The following is a 26,203-nucleotide window of genomic DNA, read 5'->3' as shown; positions in this document are numbered from 1 at the left end:
CTCTCTAATGGAGAATAAGGATAGAAGGAATCTCTGGCATGAGTTCATAGTGCCAGACACGCTGTTTGCCATCCCTCCCCATGTGGATAAGATGATTGCTGGTTAATGCTCAAAGAGATCTAGAACTAAAGCCAATGACGGTCTTTCTCTCACATCCAAGTTGACTTCTTGGATGCAGCGGGGCTTCTCACAGAAATATGTGACCAGATTTTACAAAACTGATTCAAATCACACATCAGGCAAAATCAAACTAATGTCACCAGTGGATAGCTACACTATTATACTACTAGTTTTGACCCTCAGTACTACTTAAACTACTCAAATCTGGTTTTAACAGATGTCTTTTCTGGGTGGTGTGGAGAGCTCAAATGGCAGTTGCTGGCCTTGTGAAGAGTCTGGCTTGGCAAGAATCAGTGGTTTACTAGTGGATGGTTTGATAATGTTGGCCAGACTTTTTTCTGTTCATTTTGCTACATATCAGCCACTAAGAAGTTAGCACAGCTCTATAATCCTGTGTCTGAATTCCAATTGTAGTCTGCCTCCATTTAGAAGTCTATCTTTTGTCTACCCCACCCTCCTCCCTCTTTGTGAGCACTCGTGATACTCCTTAACTCATCCAACTGCTCAGATTTTCTATATTATTTGGCAGGAAACTCTACAAGCAGCTACAAGTACTGGAAGTAGTCTGATAGGTAACAGATGATGCATCTTTGTGTAAATTTCATAATGATGATGCATTCTTGGTGAGTTATGCTGACTTGAATTCTTTAAAACCATTTACTTCTAAACTTTTATTGTGTTGTTTGGAATGTATTTCCAAAATCCAGTCACATATTAGAGACAATCAATGATGGCTCACAGCTAGCCATTGCATGGAGATGTGAAAAAGTGCACAAAAAGCTGCCTCACCTCCCTGGGAAATGCCTCCCACTGTTGTACATCAGTATGGACGTGGGGCATCCTCCAAGACTACAATAAGAATTTGTTTCTTATGCTACAAAATCTGATGGGCTGTTCTCTCCAGCGATAAAACCCTGCATAGACCAGCTTTTCCAGACAAGAATGCTACTCATCTCTTCCAGATAAAGACTTTTAGGGAACTTCATGTGCAATCTTTTATCATCAATAGAATGTGTCAACCATATCATATGTGAGCAGATTTTACAAAACTGCTTCAAATCACACATGAAGCAAAATCAAACTAACACCACTAGTGGATAGCTACACTATCATACTACTAGTTTTGACCCTTGGCATTACTCAAACTACTCAAGGCTGATTTAAACAGACGTCTTTTCTGAGTGATGTGGTGAGCTTGAATGGTGGTTTCTAGCTTTGTGCAGGGCATGTATTGGTAAGAATCAGTGGTTTACTGGTGGATGGCCTGATACTGATAGCCAAATGGGTTTTCTGTTGATTCTGCTGCATATCAGCCACTAAGAACCCAGCACGGCCTGTAATCTGATGTCTGGACTCCAATCATGGTCTTCCTCAATTTTTGAAGTCTATCTCTTTCCCATTATGCCCAACACCCTCCACCACTCAAGATATTACTTTGCTTGTCCAACTGCTTAGATTTTCTATCTTATTTGGTGGGAAACGCTACAAGCAGCTACATGCACTGGAAGTGGTCTGAAAAGTAATAGATTGATGCATCTTTCATGTAAATTTCATATGTGTACTTGCTATCCTTGGTAAGTTTTGTTGACATGTATTCTGTAAAACCATTTATCTTGAAACTTCTAATGAGCGATTTGGATCGTTTTTCCAAAATCCAGTTACATAATTGTATTTGTACAGCTTATACAAAAAGGTTTCACAAAGCCACAGACGGCACTGCTGTCTCTCTGTGTGTCCAAGAGGTTAAGATAATTCAATTTCAGAAAGTGCTTTGTCTAACAAAAGAAAGGTGGGTTCTGATCTGTGTGCAGGGACTTCAGATCCTGTTCACAAGTTTGCCTGTTCACGGACACAGGCCAAACCCTCCTACATATATCCTCCACTGAGCAAAGCTCACTAGTGATGCACCAATAAGAGATTTGGCCGATTATCCGATTAACCGATATTGAAAATCATATAATGGTTGATACTGATAACTGATCTGATGTTTAAGTTTACCAAAATTTCACACATATTTTGTAAAATTGCCACTTTATTTTTGTCTCCATCAGGGTTAGTAAAATTAATTGGCTAAATAATCTGCTAATAATTACCAATACTTATATTGCTGAAATTTGGCCGATAAACTGATTTGATTATTTACCAATTAATTGGTTCATCACTAAAGCTCACTGATTTAATTAGAGATGAACACGCTACTAGGAAAGAAAGCAATTACCTTATTGCAACACCCCATAGATCACAATGGCTTTCAGTCAACCATCTTCCTAGTTCCCAAGAAAGGGTGCTAAATTAGTCAACCTCAAGAAACTGAATGAATGGGTAGTACTCCACACTTCTAACTGGCAGGCATGGGGTTACTCAAGGAATTACTCAGGGCAAATGACTGGATGGTGAACAATTCTAGTACATAAAAACCACAAACCATACCTGAGGTTCATGGTGAGAGAAGTAAATTATTGGTTTATGTGCCTACCGTTGAGTCTATCATGTGCACCAAGGGTTTTCACCAAAGTGGTGAAGCCTGTTACAATCTTTCTTCACGTCATGTGGGGTATGAATGATAGTTCATATACATAAACAGCATTCTGGTGATTGCAGACACAGCAGCTCAGGTGGAAAGTCAACTAGAAGTGCTGATGTTCTTGCTCACAGGGCTAGAGTTCATCATTAATGTGCCAAAGTATGTCACCACTCCAAATCACCAGATAACGTTTCTAGGCCTGAAGTAGATTCTACCTCCCTACAGCTAAGTCTGCTGGGAAACAAACTCCATCACATAAAAATTGAGGGAAGTACAGCGGTCACAGGTGACTGTGTGACAGTTAGCTCAATTGATAGGGAATCGAAGCTGTATGTAGTGTCACAGGCTATTCTCCCTACCCCTCTATTTTACTGGTAACCACAAGGAGATCTACAACCACAACCAGAGGAGTAACCACAACCACTGTCAACTCAGCCAGAGAGGAGCTAACTTGATGGCAAGAGAAGCTTACTATACAAAAAACAGAATATATAATTATCACCTCATATGCCTCTCTCCAGGGTTGGCCATGGGGAGTAGTTTGCAATGGCACTAGGGCAGGGGGTCCATGTTAAACTGTCTATGTAGAGCTACTGGCTACAACCTTGGTAGTATAAACATTCCTAAAGGACCTCAAAGGAATGTCAGTGTTACTATAACTGGACAACTAGATAGCTGTAGCATATATCAACAACATGGGGCACAGTGTCCCTTAACTGGTGGATCTGTCCAAGGTCCTGTGGATGTAGGCTTTATCAAAATAAATAATTCTGACTACAGAGTACATACCAGGGATAGTGAATGTTGTGGCAGATGCTGAATCCAGATCACTGAAAGACAGGACAGACTCGAAATATTACCCCAAGTTGTTCCAACAGATAAACCAGAAGTGGGGACCACTGAAGGTGGATCTGTTTTCATCTCACCTATCCACTCAACTACCTTTCCACTTCAGCTGGAGCTGGCAGAGGCAACAGATGCATTCATGCAGCAATGGGAGACATTCAAAGTGTATGCGAATGCTCCATAGTGCTTAATGGGCAGAGTCCTGTCTCAGGTGCTGCAAAGGCAAGCTCAGGTTATCCTAGTGCCCCAGTGAGGAAGGGATAGCCATGCCACCCAGTCCTGTTGGAAATAATGCATATGATTATCCACAGCAACTTCCTCGCACATTGAGCCTGTTTTGATAGAGAACCACAGGGATCTTAGAAACTGCCCTTTTAAGAAGGCTCAACGTGCATGCAGTGTCATTTAGGAGGACCCTTAAGGGAGAGTCTGCTGTATCATATATACTCCAAACCTATTTCCATCAGCAGTGACAACCAGTGAAATCCTGAAAGGTGCAGACTGGAGCACAGAGTCAGTATTCAGGTAATTCTACAATTGTTCTACCCATAACCCTTGCTATGGCCACGCTGTGTTATCTTCGTCAAGTAAAGATATCTGAACTATTGTGCATTTTTGTGCTAGTCTACTCAAGTGTAATACACTTGCTCAACTTCACCATGTTTTGAGCTACAAATAAAAACCACTGATATGTGAGATGGAGCCTTCTGCAATATAATTACCAAGTGGCTCAGATCATGCAATGATTGCATGCTATTTGGGGTTATATGGAAAACAAAGTCAAAGTGCTACCCACAAATGCCCCTTCTCATATACATCTCTGGCTTGCTCTCAATAGTGTGAAAGTATTGCCAATTTTATAAGGATTCATTGTGCTTGTGCAAAGGGCTTGTGCTTTGTATCCTATTTATTTAATGACCAACTAGCTGCAACTCTAGGAAAGCAGGCCTAACACCATTGATATGCTTGACTTTGCCTTTTTCATAATTATATTCTTAAATAACATGTAATCATTGCATGATCCAAACCAGAAATCAGCAAACAACAGAAACCATATGAGTCTGGGGGAATGGCCATACAATAAAATTATGAAATCTGAATGACAAAATTGAACCTAAGAGCACTTTCAGAGGTACACGTCTTCTGGAATAGGATACCAAGGCGGTTCTAGAAAATTTGCTGACTGGTTTCCAATTTCAAGCTGGAAGATCTATCAGTACACAAGATAGTGTGGTGTGTGGCCATGAAAAGCCAATGCATTTTGGGTGCACGACAGACAAGTTAGCATTATACAGGAATCCAGTAGTTGAACACCTTACTTTCCTTGGCCATGCAACTCACTACCATGAGTCTTAATATAACAGAAGCACTTATATGTATATAGCAGAAGCTGTCTAATATGTGACTGGGACTAAGAAAATGGGTCTTTTTATAGCCTTTCCAAATTTCCAAGTTTGACTGGTCATGTGTTTAATCCATTTATGTTTTGAGTGTAAGGAGACAAAATTTCAGGCTGGTACCACACACACAAGTCAAGCTATGGATTGCCAAGTAAATGCAAATGGAAAGGCTATAAGACCCCTTTTTGCAGATCCAGTCATACAAAAAATTATGGCTATTAATTAGGGTTGAGCAATATAATGATATGTCGTTGCTAGCATAAGACGATAACCGTATCGAAGTTATTTTTACACATTGAGATATATCAAGTTCATGATGTATTGTGATATATTGCTTACAAAATGAAATACCATTAATAAAACAAATGCAGCAAATTACATGTTGTATGTAATTTTTATAGCTTAAGGGTTGTTTTTGGGATGGACACAGCTATACGAGTCAAGAGAAAAACTATGGTTTTTCTAATTTGCATGCAATATCGTGATAATATCAAATATTGTGATAAATACATCCATGATAATTTATATCGTTGTGCACTATTTTCAATATTGCCCAACCCTACTACTAATAAACTGGCTTAAGCCCCTGCCAATATATACTACTTGCAACTAAAGACAGCTTATACAGAGTACCGAAGCATTCCAATCAAAAACATTACAGAAACATTAACAAGAAACTATGCATCCTGTGGTCACAGTTTAGTATCTAATTGGCAAAAAACAAACAACTAGAACAAGTAATTGAAAAGAGAAAATATAATAGCTATACTGAAAGCAAAATGAATATAGTGAACAGAGGCGGCTCCAAGGGGGTTCCAGAGGTTGCCAAAAACTGGCCAAGTGTATTCAAGCAGTCAAAGTATATTTTTTATAGATTTGCAAAGGCACAATATATTCAGATCGAGATATTCTAATAGAGCAGTCAATCACTCTAATAAAGCAGTCACAGTATTCAGAGAAACAGTGAAGTGATTTTTATGTACTTTATCAGTTAATTTTTTGATCTTCACCAAAAGTCTAGCTATTAGGCTTGAGCCAATTATGTTTTGAAAATTACCCATTATGCTTTTGAGCAGTGCTCAAAAATCCAGCCTATTATGCTCAAATTTATGCTCTCAAAATCAAGATTATGTTCGAGAACTGACTGTTTTATTAGAGTATATCTGCATTTCCTGACTGCTGTATTAGAGTAAGTGACTGCTCTATTAGAGTATCTCGATGTTATTTCCATAAAGTGTGAACAATCAGTCAAGAAATAGTAAAAATAATAACACTGAAAGGTTTTTTTAAATGAAATGCAGTAATAATGTGCAGTTTGTTCTTGTTGTGCAGTATTTTGGTGCATGCATAGCTCATTTTAATTTAAGTTCTTGAAAATTGTCCTATTTAATATGCTGGCATAATGCTTTATGCTTTTGCTAGCCTATTATGCTTGAAATTATGCCAGCATAATTGGCGCAAAGCTACTAGCTATGCAGCTGATCAGAAACCAGTCACCAAAAATCCTGGAGCCACCTATGGTAAAGACAACAACATAACTTAGGTCATTACACCCATTGAACCACATAAAATTTGGCAATGTTATATGTCCACAGATCCACAATTTCCCAGCCATCCAATACAAATGCTTTGCTGTCATCACTACTATTGCTACTTCATTGTTTTGAGCTTTCCATTTCTCGCTTCTCTGGTCTGGCCTTCTCATTTTTACCTTCCATCACAATTAAATGCATGGATTAGGATTAAAGTCTTTCATAGAAACACAATTTGTATTTGCAATTAGTATATCCCTTGTATTTCCAGGCAATAACTGTCTGTCTACCTTGATTATTTCAAAACCAAAAAATCCCTCTAATTTTTTATATATGTGACCTAATTTTAGAAAACCGTTGATATACACACATTTATCAAAATTCGTTTTATTGATTCTTTGTTATATACAGGGTCAGAAGAATGGACTAGCTAGGTTTCAGCTTCATAAGTTAAGCAGTGTGGGAAATACAGCAGTAAACAGCCGAACGAGTAAATAAATCAATATGTACGGAAGACATCAAGAGAATAATATACAGGCGCCTACATAAACGATCGTAGCTTACTGATACAATGGCGTACAGAAATGAATCTTTGCTCATTGTATTTGCATGAATTTGTGAATCCACCAAGGTATAATTTTTGGCCAAAGGTATTTTTCTGTGATCCCGAAGGAAGGAAAATTCATTGAAGAAAAATCATCGGAAATTCCTTCGTCACTGCAACATAAACAAACGTCTGTAATTCAGAAACCCACTGTTTATGGAGATGTTTTGAACTCCCTATGAACAGGGGAACATGATGATTTCCAGGACTTATCCACTGGAGTGTCAATTCACCGACCAGCAAAGTGATAAAAACTTGCATAAGGTTTTTTCTGTAGCATGCATTTTTTTACCCACTGATTTTAAATGCAGTTTTTTAACAGAAGTACTATTGTGTGTAGATCAACGATTTTCTAAATTAGGTCACATATATAGGCAATGTAAACTGCAATCTAAATAGGGCTGGCAGTATTGAAATTTTACTATCACGATATATGATGAGGAAAATATCATGATATCAAGACACACGATGGTGTGTCGTGCGGCCCAAGAAGCCGGCGCGCCACACTATGAGTATATTGACAGGAAGAAAGAAAACGTCATTTTCACACATTTGTATCTCGGTGATACCTTATCCGATTGGAACCAAATTTGCTCCAGAGTTGCCCGCCAGCTAGGGGAGTCTACATTCCAAATTTGATGGAAATCACTCAAGCCATTTCCGAGATACGAGTGGCCAAAGTTTCGTTTTTTTTTCTTCGTTATTTTTTTCTTCTTCGTCTTTTCGCACACTTGCAAAAATTGCTATAAAACGCAAACGCGTACTCCGATCGCTTGAAATTTGGCACACAGAAGGGGAGTCCAAAGGCGAATCCTAGCATCACATTTGGTGCAAATCCGATGAATGATTCAGGAGTTATGACCGATTATTCGCGTAAAACAAGATCGATTTGTTGTCACGCCTACAGGGTAAACCGCTTCATGTAATGAGTTGAAAATTGCTATGTAGATGGAGTAACCATCGTAGGAGTGCCTTTTGGTGGTTTGAAAGGAATCGAGATAAAGACCACGGAGATATGACACAAAACCCAACCCGTGTCACAATTACGCGATCGATTTTTAGGAACAAAAAAGTATTAGTTTTCACGCCTACTAGGCAAACCACTTAGAGCAATGAGCTGAAAATCGGTGTATAGCTGGAATAATCTTCATTGAAAGTCCTTGCAGTAGTATAGAAGAATTGGATTACAAACCACTGAGTTATGATTCGAAAGCCAACTCCGTGTAGCAAATGCGAGATCGAGATACTCTAATAGAACAGTCACCCTAATAGAGCATTCAGCTAATTTATTTACTCCATTATAGTAGAGATTTCCAACTAAATTAAATAATTAACATTCCATGCATTCATTGGTATGACAAATATTGTGCTATTTTTCAGGGTCATTTTAGCGCAAACCCCACCCCAATTGGTGGTTTCTATCAAAAGATATAAGCAAAAGAAGTTGACAGTGTGATGATTTTTGTGTACAGTATTTTCAATGCTTTTTACATGTATCTCATGGCACCAAACACAATATTCAAAGTATCATAAATCTAGATAGGAAACTAATAATGACATGAAAGTTTCACCACATAACTATTTTATGGAGAACAGCATATGAGCTGGGTAAAAACCTCTCAAGAGCGACCACTTCTTTGTAGACTGACCACTCAGAATATTGCATGAATAAAGCAAGTGATTCATAATTAAAACTGTGTATTGTGTAATACTAAGCATACACAAGTACCCAATGCATTTTCAAGGATAACTAACTAGAAAAATCAGTAATATTATATAACATGGTAAGTAATGGCATCACAAATCACAATTAACAAATACTTCAGAAACATGACGATCAGATAACAAAATGTAAAGACCAATATTATTATTAAAATAGGTTTGTTTGGACACTGTTCAGCTTTGTTTGTCACATTGTAAGCACTAAGTATAATAATTATTATATGACACAATGACATCACTATACTACAAAGAGAAATTATATATAGTTTCTGACCAAAATTACAATCACTGAAGCTGTTATAAAATGGATCAAAACAGCAGTAAATACACCAGAATATAACATCAGGTAAGTGTGAAGCCATGTAAGGCTGTTCAGTCTCCACTTTTGAAAAGATTATGCTCAACCTTGAACATCATATTGTAATTCCGCGCAAGACAACAAAGTGCTCACCTTCAAACTATACTTGCATCGATGCAGAGGGATGATTTGAAGCCCAGGGTGATTGTAATGCTGAATTCTGAGCAGTGTTAGATGGCGATTTACCTTTAAAAGGACCATATTTTCGTCGTAATCCAACGTCAATCGTCCTCCAATCAAAAAACACACGGCGAAATCGAAATCAGCATATACGGTTTGCCCAGGAACACTTTCTTCGTCCTCATCTGCCACAGATTAACGCGGAAACACTTGGAAACTTTGGCTATCACCGGTGCCGTATTCTTCCAATTAGAATTACATACGCAATTATTTGTATGGGATTCCTATGGGGATTTTTATTTCTCAAACTTTGATTTGACATATTTCAATAAATACCGCATGGATTTTAATCCAGTAGAGTGCATTACGAAGTACGAAGCACTGACTACCATTAACTGGAACAGCAGCTTGTGAAACCTTTATTGAAGGTGTGTAATTTAAGTAGCAAAAATATGTGCGAAAAATTGGTTGGTTGGAAATCGCTAATTATAGAATTCTATTACATTACAGGTTATTCTGTAGGGAGTTCAGCTGCAAACAGTTAATCTTATAGACAGTTCAGCAAGAATCAAGTCACCCTATAGATAGTTCAGCTACAAATATATCGCTGTACTGATTCAGAACATTACAAGTCACACTGAAGTGAGTTCAGCTATAAACAAGTCATGCACCCTGTAGAGAGTTCGGCTACACTCTCTGGAGAATTCAGCTACAAACAAGTCACTGTGGAGAGAGTTCAGCTACAAAGAAACTACTCTGTAAAGAGTTCATCTATAAAAACAAGTTACCCTATAGAGATCACCTGCAAACAAGTAAACCTAAGAAAGTTCAGCTACAGACAAGTCACTTTATAGTTTATACAGTGTTCAGCTACAAGTAAGTCACTCTGTAGAGAATTCAGCTACAAGTAAGTCACTCTGTAGAGAATTCAGCTACCACCAAGTCACTCTGTAAAGAATTTTGCTACAAACAAGTCACCGTGTAGAGAGTTCAGCAACCAAAAAGCTACTCTGTAAAGAGTTCAGCTATACAAACAAGTTACCCTGTAGAGAGATCAGCTAGAAACAAGAGAGAGTTCAGCTAGAAGAAGTCACCCTGTAGAGAACTCAGCTGCAAAGAAACCCTGTAGAGAGATCAACTACAAACAAATCACCCTGCAGAGCATTCAGCTATAAACAAATCACCCTGTAGAAAGTTCAGGTACAAACAAATCACCCTATATACAGTTCAGCTACAAAAAAAATCACTCTGTAGAGAGTTCAGCTACAAAGAAGTTATGCTACAGTGAGATCAGTTTGAAACAAGAGATTTCAGCTACAAACAAATTAACCTGTAGAGAGTTCAACTATGAACAGATCATCCTGTAGATAGTTCAGCTAGATACAAGTCACCCTATAGAGAGATCAGCTAGAGGAAGTCACCTTGTAGAGAGATCAGCTAGAAAAAAGTTGCCTTGTAGAAAGTTCAGTAACAAAGAAACCATCCTGTAGAGAGTTCAGCTACAAACAAATCACCCTGTAGAGAGTTCAGCTGCAAACAAATCACCCTGTAGAGAGTTCAGCTACAAACAAATCAACCTGTAGAGAGATCAGCTCGAGGAAGTCACCTTGTAGAGGGATCAGCTAGAAACAAGTCACCTTGTAGAGAGTTCAGGTACAAAGAAACCACCATGTAGACAGTTCAGTTGCAAAAATATCACCTGTAGAGAGTTCACACAGCTAGAAACAAATCACCCTGTAGAGAGATCAGCTAGAAGAGGTCACCTTGTAGCGAGTTCAGCTACAAAGAAACCATCATGTAGAGAGTTCAGCTGCAAACAAATCACCCTGTAGAGAGTTCAGCTACAAAAAGATCACCCTGTAGAGAGATCAGCTAGAAGAAGTCACCTTGTAGAGAGTTTAGGTACAAAGAAACCATCATGTAGAGAGTTCAGCTGCAAACAAATCACCCTGTAGAGCGTTCAGCTACAAAAAGATCACCCTGTAGAGAGATCAGCTAGGAGAGGTTACCTTTTAGAGAGTCCAGCTACAAAGAAACCATCGTGTAGAGAGTTCAGCTACAAACAAATCACCTTGTAGAGAGTTCAGCTACAAAGAAACCATCATGTAGAGAGTTCAGCTACAAAGAAACTACCATGTAGAGAGATTAGCTCAAACAAATAACCTGTAGAGAGTTCAGCTAGAAACAAATCACCCTGTAGAGAGTTCAGCTAGAAGAGGTCACCTTGTAGAGAGTTCAGCTACAAAAAAACTACCATGTAGAGAGTTCAGCCTCAAACAAATCACCGTGTAGAGAATTCAACTACAAACAAATTGCCGTGTAGAGGGATCAGCTAGAAGAAGCTACCTTGTAGAGAGTTCAGCTACAAACAAACCGCCATGTAGAGAGTTCAGCCTCAAACAAATCACCGTGTAGAGAATCCAGCTACAAACAAATCGCCCTGTAGAAGGATCAGCTAGAAGAGGTCACCTTGTAGAGAGTTCAGCTACAAAGAAACCATCATGTAGAGAGTTCAGCTACAAAAAAATCACCCTTTAGAGAGTTCAGCTAGAAGAAGTCACCTTGTAAAGAGTTCAGCTACAAAGAAACCACTATGTAGAGAGTTTAACTGCAACAAATCACCAGTAGAGAGTTCAGCTAGAAACACATCACCCTGGAGAGAGATCAGCTAGAAGAGGTCATCTTGTAGTGAGTTCAGCTACAAAGAAACCACCACATAAAGAGGTCAGCTGCAAATAAATCACTTGTTGGGAGTTCAGCTACAAACAAATTCCCCTGTACAGGGATCAGCTAGAAGAAGTCACCTTGTAGAGAGTTCAGCTACAAAGAAACCATCATATAGAGAGTTCAGCTACAAAGAAATCACCCTGTAGAGAGTTCAGCTAGAAGAAGTCACCTTGTAGAGAGTTCGGCTACAAAGAAACCATCATGTAAAGAGTTCAGCTGCAAACAAATCACCCTGTAGAGAGATCAGCTAGAAGAAGTTACCTTGTAGATAGTTCATCTATAAAAACAAATCACCCTGTAGAGAGATCAGCTAGAATAAGTTACCTTGTAGATAGTTCAGCTACAAACAAATCACCCTGTAGAAAGATCAGTTAGAAGAAGTCACCTTGTAGAGTGTTCAGTTACAAAGAAACTGCCATGTAGAGAGTTCAGCCTCAAATAAATCACCCTGTAGAGATTTCAACTACAACAAATCGCCCTGTAGAGGGTTCAGCTAGAAGAAGTTACCTTGTAGAGAGTTCAGCTACAAAGAAACCATCATGTAGAGAGTTCAGCTACAACGAAACCATCATGTAGAGAGTTCAGCTACAAAGAAACCACCATGTAGAGAGTTTAGCTGCAAACAAATCACCTGTAGAGAGTTCAGCTAGAAACAAATCACCCTGTAGAGAGATCAGCTAGAAGAAGTCACCTTGTAGAGAGTTCAGCTACGAAGAAACCATCATGTAGAGAGTTCAGCTACAATAAAACCACCATGTAGAGAGTTTAGCTGCAAACAAATAACCTGTATAGAGTTCAGCTAGAAACAAATCACCCTGTAGAGAGATCAGCTAGAAGAGGTCACCTTGTAGAGAGTTCAGCTACAAAGAAATCATCATGTAGAGAGTTCAGCTGCAAACAAATCACCCTATAGAGAGTTCAGCTACAAAAAGATCACCCTGTAGAGAGTTCAGCTTGAAGAAGTCACCTTGTAGAGAGTTCAGCTACAAAGAAACCATCATGTAGACTCTGAGAGTTAAGCTGCAAACAAATCACTCTGTAGAGAGTTCAGCTAGAAGAAGTCACCTTGTAGAGAGTTCAGCTACGAAGAAACCATCGTGTAGAGAGTTCAGCTAAAAAGAAACCACCATGTAGAGAGTTTAGCTGCAAACAAATCACCTGTAGAGAGTTCATCTAGAAACAAATCACCCTGTAGAGAGATCAGCTGCAAAATAATATCCTGTGGGGAATAATGGGCATGTAATAAATATACGTATATAATTTGTATAATTACTAATAAAATCAAAAATAAATGAAGTATAAAAAATCTTCTTTAAGTTCTTTTCTTCTTCCTGTGGTAAAGAAAAACTACATGGGTTAAAAAACCCCCAAAGCCAGCCATTGGCTGGCTTTGCAGTATACAAATACAAAAAGAAGTGATATCTAATCAAAAACAGCCAAGCTGTAAAAAAAGGTGCGGCCCCCAAAAAGGCCATGGTGAAAAAAGATGTGAAATCCAAGGTGGTGGCCAAGAAATGGCTGTGATGGTAGGTTAATGGTAAAAATTTTAACAACGACAATTCAGGTGAATTTTGTTCCACTTGGTCTTGGCATCAAATTCACCTGAATCGTCGTTATTAAAATTTTTACCATTAACCTACCATCACAGCCATTTCTTGGCCGCCACCTTGGATTTCACATCTTTTTTCACCATGGCCTTTTTTGGGGCCGCACCTTTTTTTACAGCTTGGCTGTTTTTGATTAGATTACTAATTACCATGATATTCTTTTCATATTTTGACTGGCAAACTACACCTGCCTACATAATATAGCAGCTGCAATATGAATGGATATACAAATAACACACATATTTAGTATCTACCATCCATACATTGAATTATGCATGGAGATACATAGTGGTGGAGAAAGCAGTTGATATGAGGAGTTGCTGACCGGAGCATAGAGTCTCTGATAGCAGGGGAAAAGCCGTAGCCATTTTAGTTTTCACAATGTCTCATAGTTTACAAATTATAGTCATTTTATAGGTAAAATTTAAATAATTTTAACTAAAACACCAACTTTTAGTCAAAACTATTTAAAACAGGCTATTTGCCAGTTAAAAACTTTTTGGCAAAGCTTTTAGCCGTTGACTGCAGGGTTAATGAACATATAGCATTTATAAGCAGTACAAAACAGCCTGCAGCCACCTGGAAACACTTGATACAGTGGTAAGACACAACTCTTAAAGTAAGAGGTACCTAGTTCGATTCCCACTGTAGGCAACTTTTTTGTTTTTTTCTTCTTTTTTTAAAAAGATACTTTTAGAAACACATTTTTATGAAGGCCTTGGCTGCTTAATTTGGGTATTTGAATGTTCTATTAGAGTATATAGATCTTTATCCCAGTTTTTAACCCCAAGGATAATTTCAGCGTGATATCATTCTGAGGGGGGATAAGTCCCCCCTTAGCAGAGCGAGGGGGCTTCAGCCCCCTAACCCCCCTTTTCACCACCTACGGAAATACAGACATCAGGTAGACTTCAATTTCATTACAGTTAAGTGTAGTGAGGATGTGTCTTGTATATCCAAGTGCATGACATAAATTTAGGAGTTCTATAGATTCTCAAGCATGACTTAAAAACATAGCAAGGCAATAGAAGGTCATAGTATGCATTGCCATGCCACAATTTATATATTGCTACAATGTGTAGAAATATTCCAAAAATTCAAATAATAAAACTAGCTAGTCCCTTATCATGACAAATCTGTTAGCAGCTACTTATATTCGTATGAATGCTCTATTAGAGTATCTTCATCTATAAAATCTTTGCTCTCTAGTTTCTTACCCCCTGGATCTACAATCTGGATCTTCCCTGGATCTGGATCCTTCTTTTTCCTGGAGCTACAACAGCAGTAGTGTGATGTCCCGTGGATTCACAGTAGTTAATACGTATATTATTGGGGAGAACATCATGGTAATCTGTATCATGATAATATCATTTCTAAGAACGTTTGATGATACTGGTATTGTTTTATCAAAATATCATAGTTTTACTATATAACTGAGATATCGCTCACCCCTAAATCTATATAGTGCCAGCATCTTAGACAAACAGGAAGAATTAGAACAGTGAAACAGCTTCACCATACAGCCAGTGTGGTAAGAGAAACAAAATTGTGTTGAGTACAACTGCATGTCATAGTATCAGGACACACAATAGTGTGTCGTGTGGCCAAGTAAAGCTATTGTCAGATGAGCGACACACAAGTGTGTATTTTACTGGAACCATGAAAATGCTGTTTTCACACATTCATAGCTGAATAGTGCCTGAACGACAATTAACCAGTTTTGTTGCAGAAACTTAGGCCACTTTCTATTCCAAATTTGAGCTGAATCTGCACAGCCATTACAGAGATATGTGCCTTAAAAGTTTGTCTTATTTTCTTTGTATTTTTCTTCTTTATCTTCTAGCGTTAATTTTTCTTTTTACACACTTTATAAAAATTGCAATAACCTGTGCATGCTTTAGTTGATTTACTTCACATTTAGAGGGCAATAAAAGCATAATTCAGCAAATTTACAGCCCAATTTTCATACAGATTGAACTTAGAATAACAGAATTATGCACATTGCAAAAACAAGTTGTTGTCATGTCTACAGCATAATCTGCTTGATAAAATAACTTGAAAATCAGTCTGTGCATGAAGTTACTATCGTAGTGCAAGCCTTTTGTGGTTTGAAAGTACTGAGAGTATTAGCCAAGGAGATATAAAGCAAACCCAAATATATAAAAAGGTGCAATCGAGATACTGTAATAGAGCAGTCACTGAGAAGTAAAAAACATGGCGCAATAAATGTGAGACAAAATTCTCCAGGGTTTGAATCAGGGACCTCCACACCTATATATCCAAGCCCTTTACTATACTACTCTGCCACTGCTATCAGTTGCTCACTTCACTTAATTTCTGCCTTATAAATGAAATTTCTGGTTTTACACTAGAATTATAACTCATAGATCTATCACTATAAATTCTAGAACATTCTTATGTGTTCTATCAAAGCGCTTAGAAAAATGTGTGTTAGTCAAAAATTTTGAAAATAGTATATATCATTGTGTCGTGCGGTCAAGTACAGCCAGTGTGGGAGGGTGATATGCTCATTTTACGAACCTAGAAAATGCCATTTACATGTATCCATTGCAGCCTGAGACCCATCGAGGCAACAGCTAGTAATGAGGATGGAGCTCATGTAGACGTTTCTGCTTCAGAATTCTGGGAAAGTAAACATCAGAAGCCATTTCCTATGTCAAAGCTATTATTATGCACCTTCCTATCATGGTATCCAAGTATACATCTTCACATTATTGACATTTTGAACGTGAAAAACAGACAATGGAAGTATGAAATTGGGATAGGTTCTTTTACCCCAATTGTATTTTCAACATTAAGGGATGGTATGGGCCATCCTGCTACTGTATTTTACCGAAGACTTGCTTTCCTTGCATCTCTTCAGAAGGAGTTGTTCATTATAATACTGTGATGTCATGGCTGCGTTGCAGGATTAGTTATTCTTTGTGATGCTCTGCTGTTATGCGTTTGAGAAGATAGAGTTAGATCACATCAGAGCTGTCCACTTTCACTAGGAACACTTGACCTTGCACTAGCTGAGGGTCTGGTGGCTCCAGCTCATTGATTGAATTTGATCTTAGTATATGTCTAGCACTTTTAACATCGGTTTCAACAAATGTAAATTACAGTACTGTAGGCAGTGGTGCTGGCATCTACAAAGGCATAGAAGGTGGGATGTAAGTTGGTGTATTTGATAAAGCAAGTTCTTGGGATGGTGAATTGTAAGCCTGAGCCTATTATGCTCAAAATTTTACCTATTATTCTTTCCAGAATTTCCCAAAAAATTCTCTTATTATTCTTTTTGTTATTCTTGTATCCAGCCTATTATTCCATAATTATCCTCATTCAGTATATATCTGTGGCTAGTCACTTAGTTTTCAAGATGCTGCTATAAGTAGTTTTGTCCAAATTATTAATAGCCATATATGAAGCATTCCACCTTACACATCATTTTTCTATCCATAATAGTTACAGCAGACTTAGAATAGCTATCTACAGTAATAATTCAAGTGTATTTATTTATTAGTGTATTATAATAATATGCTGTAACTACTATAGCTACTAAGTTAAGTAGATAATAATGCTCAAAGACTTGAAGAAGATACACTGGTATAAGATGTACAAGTTTCAGAATTGCAGATAATCATGTAGTTAAATCCCTGATGCTGGTTGCAGATTGTGAAACGATCTGACTGCTCTATTAGAGTATTTGAGCGTTCTATTAGAGTATATCGATCTTTTAGAGGCTTTTCAGCTCATTTCAGCCAGCACTCCTGTCAACTTTATATCATTTGTAGTAGCTTAACTCTTTCTTCTAGGTAATCAAGAAGAGACACGCCCCCTAATTCCACCGATTATTCCCGTGGTTGTCCGATTATTCTAAAATTATGCCTGTAACCATCCTATTATTCCGGAATTATTCTCACGAAATTGGTGACCTATTATTCTCAAGATTATGCCGGCATAATAGGCGCAGGCCTAGTGAATTGTGACAATTTCATTAAGTCAGTGATAGACTTGAGTCAATTATGCTTTGAAAATTGCCTATTTTACTTTTGAGCAGTTCTCAAAAACCTATCCTATTATGCTCAAAATTATGCTCCCAAAATCAAGATTATGCTCAAAAGCTGACTGTTTTATTAGAGTGTATCTTCATTTCCTGACTGCTATATTAGAGTAAGTGATTGCTCTATTAGAGTATCTCAATCTTATTCCCATAAAGTGTGAATAATCAGTCAAGAAATAGTAAAAGAATAATGCTGCAAGGTTTCTTGATATGAAATGCAGTAATAATGTGTATTGTGTTCTGTTGTGCAGTATTTTTGGCATGCAAATTGCACATTTTAATTAAAATTCTTGAAAATCGTCCTATGTATCATGCTGGAATAATGCTTGATGCTTTTGCTAGCCAATTATGCTCAAAATTATGCTGGAATAATTGATGCAAGCTTTATCAGGGAGGAAGGTGAGCCTACAGTATCTATGATCTATTGGGGAAGAGGTTCATCAAATGTATCTAAGTTTGGTCTGCCAAATCTATTGAAGCAAAATTTCAGCTCTGATAGTCACTAATGTTACCCATCCAATGGATCGTATATCTGTGAGGAGGTCTGTAGGACACCTCTTTATGAAGGTACATGGTGTTAGTGGGTGGGAGCTGTTTTGGAGCAAGTGTTAATGTGTCAGTAATGGTATTCCATCAAAGGACAAGGAGTCTCACAGTTGTGTTAGGGTCAATGGTTTATCTATTGCTGTAACTGCTTGGAGATGACAACTGTTGGATGATCATGACTGGAGATTGAGGTTGGCTTGACTCATAAATATATTAGATAGCTTGTAGTACATCAGTAATTCTTCTTCTGCATTGCAAATTTTTCTTCTGCATTGCAGCCAGACAGGATAGTGACAAGTAAATATTTTCCTTCGTGTCAACTACAACTGAAAAGGCAGATTTACTGAGGTGTAAATCAAGCACTGCTGCAAGCATTAGGGGTGACCTGGATGACCCAAATGAAATGACAGTAAACAGTCAGTGACAAAGTTGTCTATGGAATCCTCTGGTCTACGATGTCCATAAAAGTCTGGTGAAATTTCTGTAATCTAGATGCAGCTTTATGTGAAGGAATGCCTTTCCTATTCTGTTGAAAAGCAAAGGCATGGCAACAGAAGTGTAACAGTATGGAACATCAGTTGTTTAGAAATGGAGGTTCAGCTATCAGACAATCATTGAGACTGACTGAGTCATGACAGCTATACAATCATCGATGATTCAGATGGGTGTTGTGACAAAGTCTTTCTTGATTGCACCATGAATTAGATAAGGGATGTTGGTAGTGGTGAGGTCATTGGCTCTTTCAACTTCTCTTGGTCCTTGATAATGTTGTCATAAATGTTTAAGAGACTGTCTTCTTTTCATGGAAATCTTACAATGTACATTCCCTCGGGTGCTTGTGGGATTAATGATTGTTGATAAGTAAAAGTTGAATCTGCAGATTGTGTGTTGGCATCTGTACCAACAGATTCAATAGCTCAGAACTTCTCATATTGGGCTCTTCAGGTACTACTGTAGATATCAAGATAAAAGTGGCTATCTGTGAACGTGGATAATGCAATAGTCCTGATAAGAGATAGCCAAGTTTAAAATCCTAAGTTGTGGGATCATCTCCTCAGGTAATGGCCTCTTGTATATACAAATTTTCAGTAAAAGTCAGTCCCAGTGTTACAATAAATTTAGAGATAGCGTAAGCCACCGATTATCGACTGGTATATACGTATTATTGACCTAACAATTTCCCACAAAACAATGCATTTTTTCATAAATGCGTACTTGTTTATTGGACTGTTCTAAAGGTTTCACTCCCCTTTTACAGGATCTTGAAAACGGTTTTACAACATGCTTGGCCAAGTGCTTCCCACTGTAAGTTTGTTTGATGATGTGAAGACAAGTTCGCTATGTTTGAGTGGAGAAGGTGATAAAAGGCCAAGACCATGACTACCTATGCCATACAAAGTGGAAATCTATTGCCCCAGGTTCTAAAAGCCTTACAGTGGTGGTGAATCCTGAATCACTTCTGAATAATAAGCTGGGCCCATTGATACACTATGCAACAAAATCTTCCCTTGTTCACTCATGTAATGGACTGGCAAATCCAACCAGGTTGTTCTATTCAGCCTTAAAGAATGTTCCAAGTGAAGACCAGTCTAAAGACTTATAGTTTTACTGTTGCTTTATTGAAAAGATGGCAAAGTATGTGTTATATAAACTAGTTTCAATCATAACTCATGTTCCAACCATGCGATTGACCTGAAACTTGGTGGGTGTGTACATTATTACATGCTGAATTGCGTCATATATAGCAGGATGTAATGGAGTTTTCATGCATAGGGATATTAGCAACTGGCTAATAATTCATATGTGGAAAATGTACAAACAGTCGATAACAAGTACTGGTGGTCAATAATTCTGCCTTTACATGGTCTCAGTCTACTGCGCAGAGTATTAAAATGAATTGGTTTACAAGGAGTACTAGACAGCCAGAGCAGATGGTGAAAATTGGAAGTTTATATCACCTTCCTCCACCAAGTTTGGAGCTGAGGGGCAAAGTATGGTCGTTAATCGGTTGCTTACGTTAACTGGATGGGCTAACTTGAACACTTGTAATGTGGCATAGCACTGACAGAAACATCTGGATGGGTGAAGCATTCATTAGCATGATAAGTGCTGGGATATGAATCAGTTCTCCAGTGATGGTCTCTATCTCTACTGTTGTAACACCCACTTTCTTGTGCATTCTAGAATGATGTCTGTGGTGGAGGTGGTTGATAAGCCCAATTCTTTGACAATTTTCATGGATATGAAGAAACATTGAGCTCACTTGTTGAAGAGAATATTTTCACCAGTCTTGTTGTTACTATAGCAATGATAGGAGCTATTGAGTTACTAAAGAGGTGGTTATCAAATGTGGTATGGAGCATGGTGATGTTGGTGTGAGGAGTCCTGTATAGCATCTGTTGGAGTTGGTGGTTTACTGTCATTCACCTTGAAACTCTGCAGATGGTGGTTCATTGTTGTTGCACAATGTGGTATGGTGCTTCTTGCATTTCTTACATAGAAATCTGGACTGGCATTGTAACACCTTGTGATGCCAAATAGTTAAAACACAATTAAGTTATCTCTCTTGACAATTTCATACCATTATTTTTTGATGAATAGTTACAATTTCACAAGAATGTATGGAATGTGGTCATTTGCGGAATACAAAAGTACACACACTGGAGTTCCTTTCTTCTTGTTGATATAAGTTGCTGGGTGATCTCTATTATTTTTTTCTTGCTTCAACTTGGAAGGCAGCAGTGGTTGAAATCTTGGGAACTGTACTTCATGGGTCATACAAGGATCCTAATGGAGCACTGCCATTAATTCTGAAAGTAACAACTGGAATTAAAATAATTATTCTCCAGCAAGATTGTGCCTAAATATGTTTGTTCATAACTTACAGATCTCCATATGACTGCTCTGACTTTCCAAGTATTGACAGTCCATGAATATGACTCTCTACTGAGTCATACAACATGCATAAAGCAGCTAAATTGTTCTTAGGAAAAGTCATGTCTACAAATTGTCCACTTCATGTGGTTTGCTGAAACAGTCAATATCAGATGTTTGTAGTTTAATTCTAAAAGTGAAAGTCTATAAATTGCTCTGGCAGCATCTCCCTGCAGCTATGCCTTACAATATTTGAATTTCTGCATCCCACTGAGGTTGGGATTGGCATGAATTGCTGCAAAGGCGAGTCTCAGGATGTCTGCCAAGTTTAGGGGTCACTTGAGACAGTACTTTTCATCGATGTGCTATGGTCACTACTCTAGTTGAAAATTCCAATTTTTTCTGTGTACTTGTTGTTATAGGGATCACCACATTGTCAACTGATACAATTAACACATGTGACATACATTAGGATACAAGCACACATACGCACGTGTTCTATCTATTACATTACATAGTCATTCTAAATATTCTAGACAAGCTTGTCTATAATATAACAAACAAAACTAGTGTATTTATTTAAAAATGAAGTAGGGATTTGGGTGATAAAAACTAGTAGAATGAGAGGTATGAACGAAAGTATTGCAACACAGATCTGTAGGAATCCCTACTTTGGCATTAAATAAAATATTAATTGTTATGACTTGCGAATGTAAGGATTTTCCCACAAAGCCATATCAACTTGTTCCATCACTTTTTATCGCTTGAATCCCAATTTCATTTTAAATTCCTAACTTTTGAATATGCTAGTATTTTTAGCTATGTACATATACAGTATATATAATTTATTATCATCATTACCTCTTGCATCATTGCACGATCTTATATCATCTAAAGTAACTGTTTTATCCCTGTCAAGAAGTCTTTGTAAGACACTCATAATACCTGCAAGTGTATTAGTAATGTACAAATTAGCATATTAAACTACAGACTGTATATACACTGTCTGGGAATTATATCCAAATAATTTTGAATGAAGTATTTAGTATTAGTATTATTAGTATTGTTAATTACCAGTAAAGGCACTGCCTGTATACCAGGTCAACACAGAATTTAAGTAAGTAATAGGCAAATTTCATTACAATGTATAAATAGCAATTACCAACCTGGTATTAAGTAACATTTTCAAGTTTTAAATGGTAACATTTACTATAGGTCACATGATAATTAAGATATATTTAAATTCGTTATCTATATAATATATAAAGCTGAAATGCTGTCTGTCTGTCTATGTGCTTTGTGACATTGCTAACTCGAAAGTCAAAGCACATATCGACAAGGTACAATACTTTAACAAAATTAAGTGCTCATAATATATAGCGACTCCACGTTTGTTGTTACAAATTGCTATGTGCTTTCATTCACTCTCTACAGAGTGTTGAAGGCATTGGTGTGAAGTAAAACTTGAGTTACATTCCTGTCAAAACCATGAAACAAACAGCCAATGCATTAGCACATAGAACTGTTAATCCAAAGATCCAGGGTTTGATTCCTACACACGACAAATTATTTCTTATCAGTGCCACCTTTTAATGACACACTTTTTCATGTCAGGTATTGACAACACTTACTCAGAAATCTGTGCACATATCGACACTATGCATATGCAAAATGAAACTCTCACCATCTGGCTATGCCACAAAGTTTCTTGCAAGCTTCTGCATGAGTTCCTTAGTCTGCTACAACACATTGAAAGCCATGACGTCAGCTGCATTTCATTCCATTGCTCACCACATGATAAAAAACAGTTCAGCTGGTAAAGCACCATTGCGGTTAGTGCTGTGTAGGATGAGGCTTCGAATTCCACCAGTGACAAAACATTTTTTTCTGTTTATATTAGGCATGAGGCTATTATGCTCCAAAAATTGAGAATTATGCTTTTGAGCAGTGCTCAAAAACTCACCTATTATGCTTTTGAGAATTGCCCATTATTCCCAAAATTATGCCACCATAATTGGCTAATAATGCCAGTTTATTGTTGTATCACACCACTTTCATTCATGTTTAAGCTTTAAATAGTCTTGTATTCTTCAGCTGGTTGCTGTATTAGATTATTTTCATGTCAACGTGACTGCTTTATTAGAGTTAATAATATTCAGTGACTGTTCTATTAGAGTTTCTGACTACTCTGTTAGAGTATCTCGATCCTTTTTAACGGGATTGTGCAGTCTGCAGATATTCCTACTGTTAAAACTTTATAATCACCTCAAAATGCTAGCATAATTCCTGATTCCCACACATAGTTGGCATAATTGCTGCATCCCTAGTTTATATACCTTTTTGGTGCATGCTTTTTTTAGTAAGTTCATAGCATTATGGTATTACTTCACAGCATATGGACTGTTGGAAAAGTACACAGTAGCACATTTGATAGGGATAGGACACACATGCATGAGTAGGCAAATTGAGTGAACTTTCATTTGTCCTGTGTGTTTTATTAGAGTAAGTGTCTTCTCTTTGTAACTCCAATTCTTTGTTATGTTAACTACATACTTGCCTAAAATATTTGTAAAAAAAACAACACATCAGCCAGGAATTGTGCACCTGTGTGTTTAGTTAATTTTGCTCAAACCTTTGCTTGCAGTGTAGCTACAACAAATAGTACTGCTTTAAATGCTCTATGTTGACCACATAATTACAGTATCTGCATGATAGGACAGCACCACATAATTTGCACATGTTTTGATAATTATTGACTTAGCTTACATGCAATTCTGCTGTTTAGTTAACCCACATGTGTTCACATCATTTTAACTACTTAGGCTTGCATGATGGTGGAATCAGAAGATATCGCATGCTACTTTAGGACATAATCTTTAATGCGTCATTCCCAATGCATTGATTCATGCTATTGTGGCTAATGTGGAATGTGAAATGGTACTGCATGTAGCACAGGCACCAATGCTAGTTTACCATACAATTGTTCAGAAGGGGCAACAGGGCAACCACATACAAATCATGAGAACCATCTACAGAAATATGTCATACATCATGACCTATGCATATATTATGCAATCCTTTTACAACTTGGATGGGTTGCTTTGGACATCCACACCTACAAAATACTGTGTCTATATTTCATCAAACTAAGACAGAATACAAAGCATAATACTATAACTACTGAAACCATAAATGAATCACTTTCCTTAGTTTCAGAGGTGTTCTGTTAGTCATACCATTGGCATCAACAGTAGCAGGCATTACAAACAAATTAATCTTGCATGGTTTAACATGTAGTAATCTTGAAGCCCAGTTTGTGAAATAACTTCTCAGACATGTGGTGACATGCAGTCAGGACATTGTGAAAGTTGAGTGGACATCAATCAATTTCACCACACTTCTTAACTTTTGTCTCCTTTCCTGTGTTATGGCCAACATGAATGGTTGCTTTTACAAAACATTGGGGCCAGCTATGCATTACAGAGCTGATTACTACTCAACCACTCACTGACACTACAGTATTTTAAAGGGTAACTGGTCACATAAAAGAACTTCTATGGAATTGATTCTGTTACAAGGGACTTTGTATGAAATGATTTATTGTCAAAGCATTCTACTTTCTTTTAAACTCAAATTTTGGTTATGCTGCTATGCTCTATCCCTAATACAATGCATGAACATAAGAGATGTACTGATATCAGGTACTAATGGCAATCACATTATAATACATTTTACTACTGCAGTACAGGTGACTGAGCCAAGTAGGCTGGTAAACTGTTAACCTCATAGTACATCTTGGGCATGCCTTTGTGGTCACTAAGACCAAATACAAATAACTTAATTACATGTCCTACCATCATGTCTGGCCTATCTCCTAGCTCAATATATATACACTCTGCTACACTTTGAAAGGACACTGTTTCCGGACAAATTCAATTATGGCTTGACAACTGGTGTAAAAGACCAGAAATTGTTTGGTGTCCAGACATTATTTCACACACCGGAAGCCGTAGACATGATAAATGGAATAAGTACAAGGTTTTAGGAGCAAACAAAATGGAATACAAGAACAAATGGAAGTTCATGATACATGCTTATTGTGGTACTTAAAAGCACATTTGCAATAGTCTGAATTTAAAATCGTTGTAATAAACTTGTATCTGTTATTGTAAACCTGTTATTTCCAGCCTGACATTGTAACCTTAACCTTTGTGACTGTGAGTATAAAATAAACAATAATAGTGTGTTGTACTCTCTTCTTCTGATGCTGAGTTATAATAAGAGTGATTCTAATAGTAGTTTGCTCAGTAGAGTATTACATTTGGGGGCTTGTCCTAACCAAGAAGAAGAAGAGCAGGAAGTTTGAGATGACAGCAATTGAGGCATTAAGACTACAATTGGATAATTTACAAAAAGAAAAGCAGGAGCTTGAGGTCAAACTCTTACAGATACAGCCTGATGCAGAGGCTATTGTTGAGATAGAGCAGGAGAGAGACCTTTGGAAGGAGAAATATGAAGGAGTTGTAGTAGAAAATTCTCAGCTTAGAGTAATGTATGAGGAATTGTTAAAGTATAACTCACAGGAGGTTAGTTCTGCTGACTCAGTTAGAGAGCAACAAATTATTGAGTTGCAGGAACAGTTAAAACAAGAGGAGGTGAATGTTAAACAGTGGAAGAGTAAGTGTGAAGAGTTTAGTTTCATTTCAACAGCATGACTTGGGTTTCCAGTTATTTTGTGCGGTTCACTGCTCTGTTCACTACATAGGGCATTACCAGCTAATAGATTTTATGCCATGTTGGATACAGAATAACCAAAGGAAAATAAAACACCAACAAAAGTGCTAGGAAACCCACTCGTGAAACTGGCAGAATCACTACTCCAGGCCATCTCTGAGGGTGTCACTCAATAGGAGAAGAGACAACAAGCACACAGCCCTGCATGTAGAGCATGAGTAGCTATATATAATAACACAATTCATGAAACAACCTGCCAAAGAACTGGAAGATTCTTGCTTATTTGATAATTCTTGGATTAGCAGCACCTCTGAATTTAATGTTTTGCCAGCAGAGGAATGTGGTGGATGCAAGTTGGCACTAAACTGCTACACTAGCTGTGACCAGATTTTACAAAACCGATCCAAATCATACATCACACAA

General features: G+C 37.6%; 2 protein-coding genes across 2 annotated transcripts in view; one reads left to right on the top strand and one right to left on the bottom strand.

Moving 5' to 3' along the window:
- The window catches only part of LOC136243811 (NACHT, LRR and PYD domains-containing protein 3-like), a 75,620-nt gene that overhangs the window by 19,691 nt on the left and 29,726 nt on the right, over positions 1-26,203 (bottom strand). Inside the window, exon 2 of the mRNA XM_066035421.1 lies at positions 21,908-21,991. Coding sequence (XP_065891493.1) covers positions 21,908-21,986 — 79 coding nt within the window. The 5' untranslated portion in view covers positions 21,987-21,991. The remainder of the gene's footprint in view (positions 1-21,907; positions 21,992-26,203) is intronic.
- LOC136243800 (protein CASP-like) lies at positions 25,219-26,052 on the top strand. The gene is made up of 2 exons (XM_066035415.1): positions 25,219-25,632; positions 25,681-26,052. The coding sequence occupies exons 1-2, from the start codon at positions 25,414-25,416 to the stop codon at positions 25,759-25,761; spliced, it is 300 nt and encodes a 99-aa protein (XP_065891487.1). The 5' UTR covers positions 25,219-25,413; the 3' UTR covers positions 25,762-26,052.

The sequence above is a fragment of the Dysidea avara genome, chromosome 2 (assembly GCF_963678975.1).
Source record: "Dysidea avara chromosome 2, odDysAvar1.4, whole genome shotgun sequence".
Lineage (NCBI taxonomy): Eukaryota > Metazoa > Porifera > Demospongiae > Dictyoceratida > Dysideidae > Dysidea > Dysidea avara.
The sequence above is the reverse complement of the archived record's forward strand: the minus strand, read 5'-3'. Positions and strand labels throughout refer to the sequence as shown.

What these genes read in the sequence shown, in the direction of transcription:
- LOC136243800 (XM_066035415.1), top strand. Translation starts at nt 25,414, where the DNA reads ATGACAGCAATTGAGGCATTAAGACTACAATTGGATAATTTACAAAAA. An exon ending in TAAAGTATAACTCACAGGAG is followed by an intron (nt 25,633 to 25,680) that starts GTTAGTTCTGCT and finishes ATTGAGTTGCAG; the next exon opens with GAACAGTTAAAACAAGAGGA.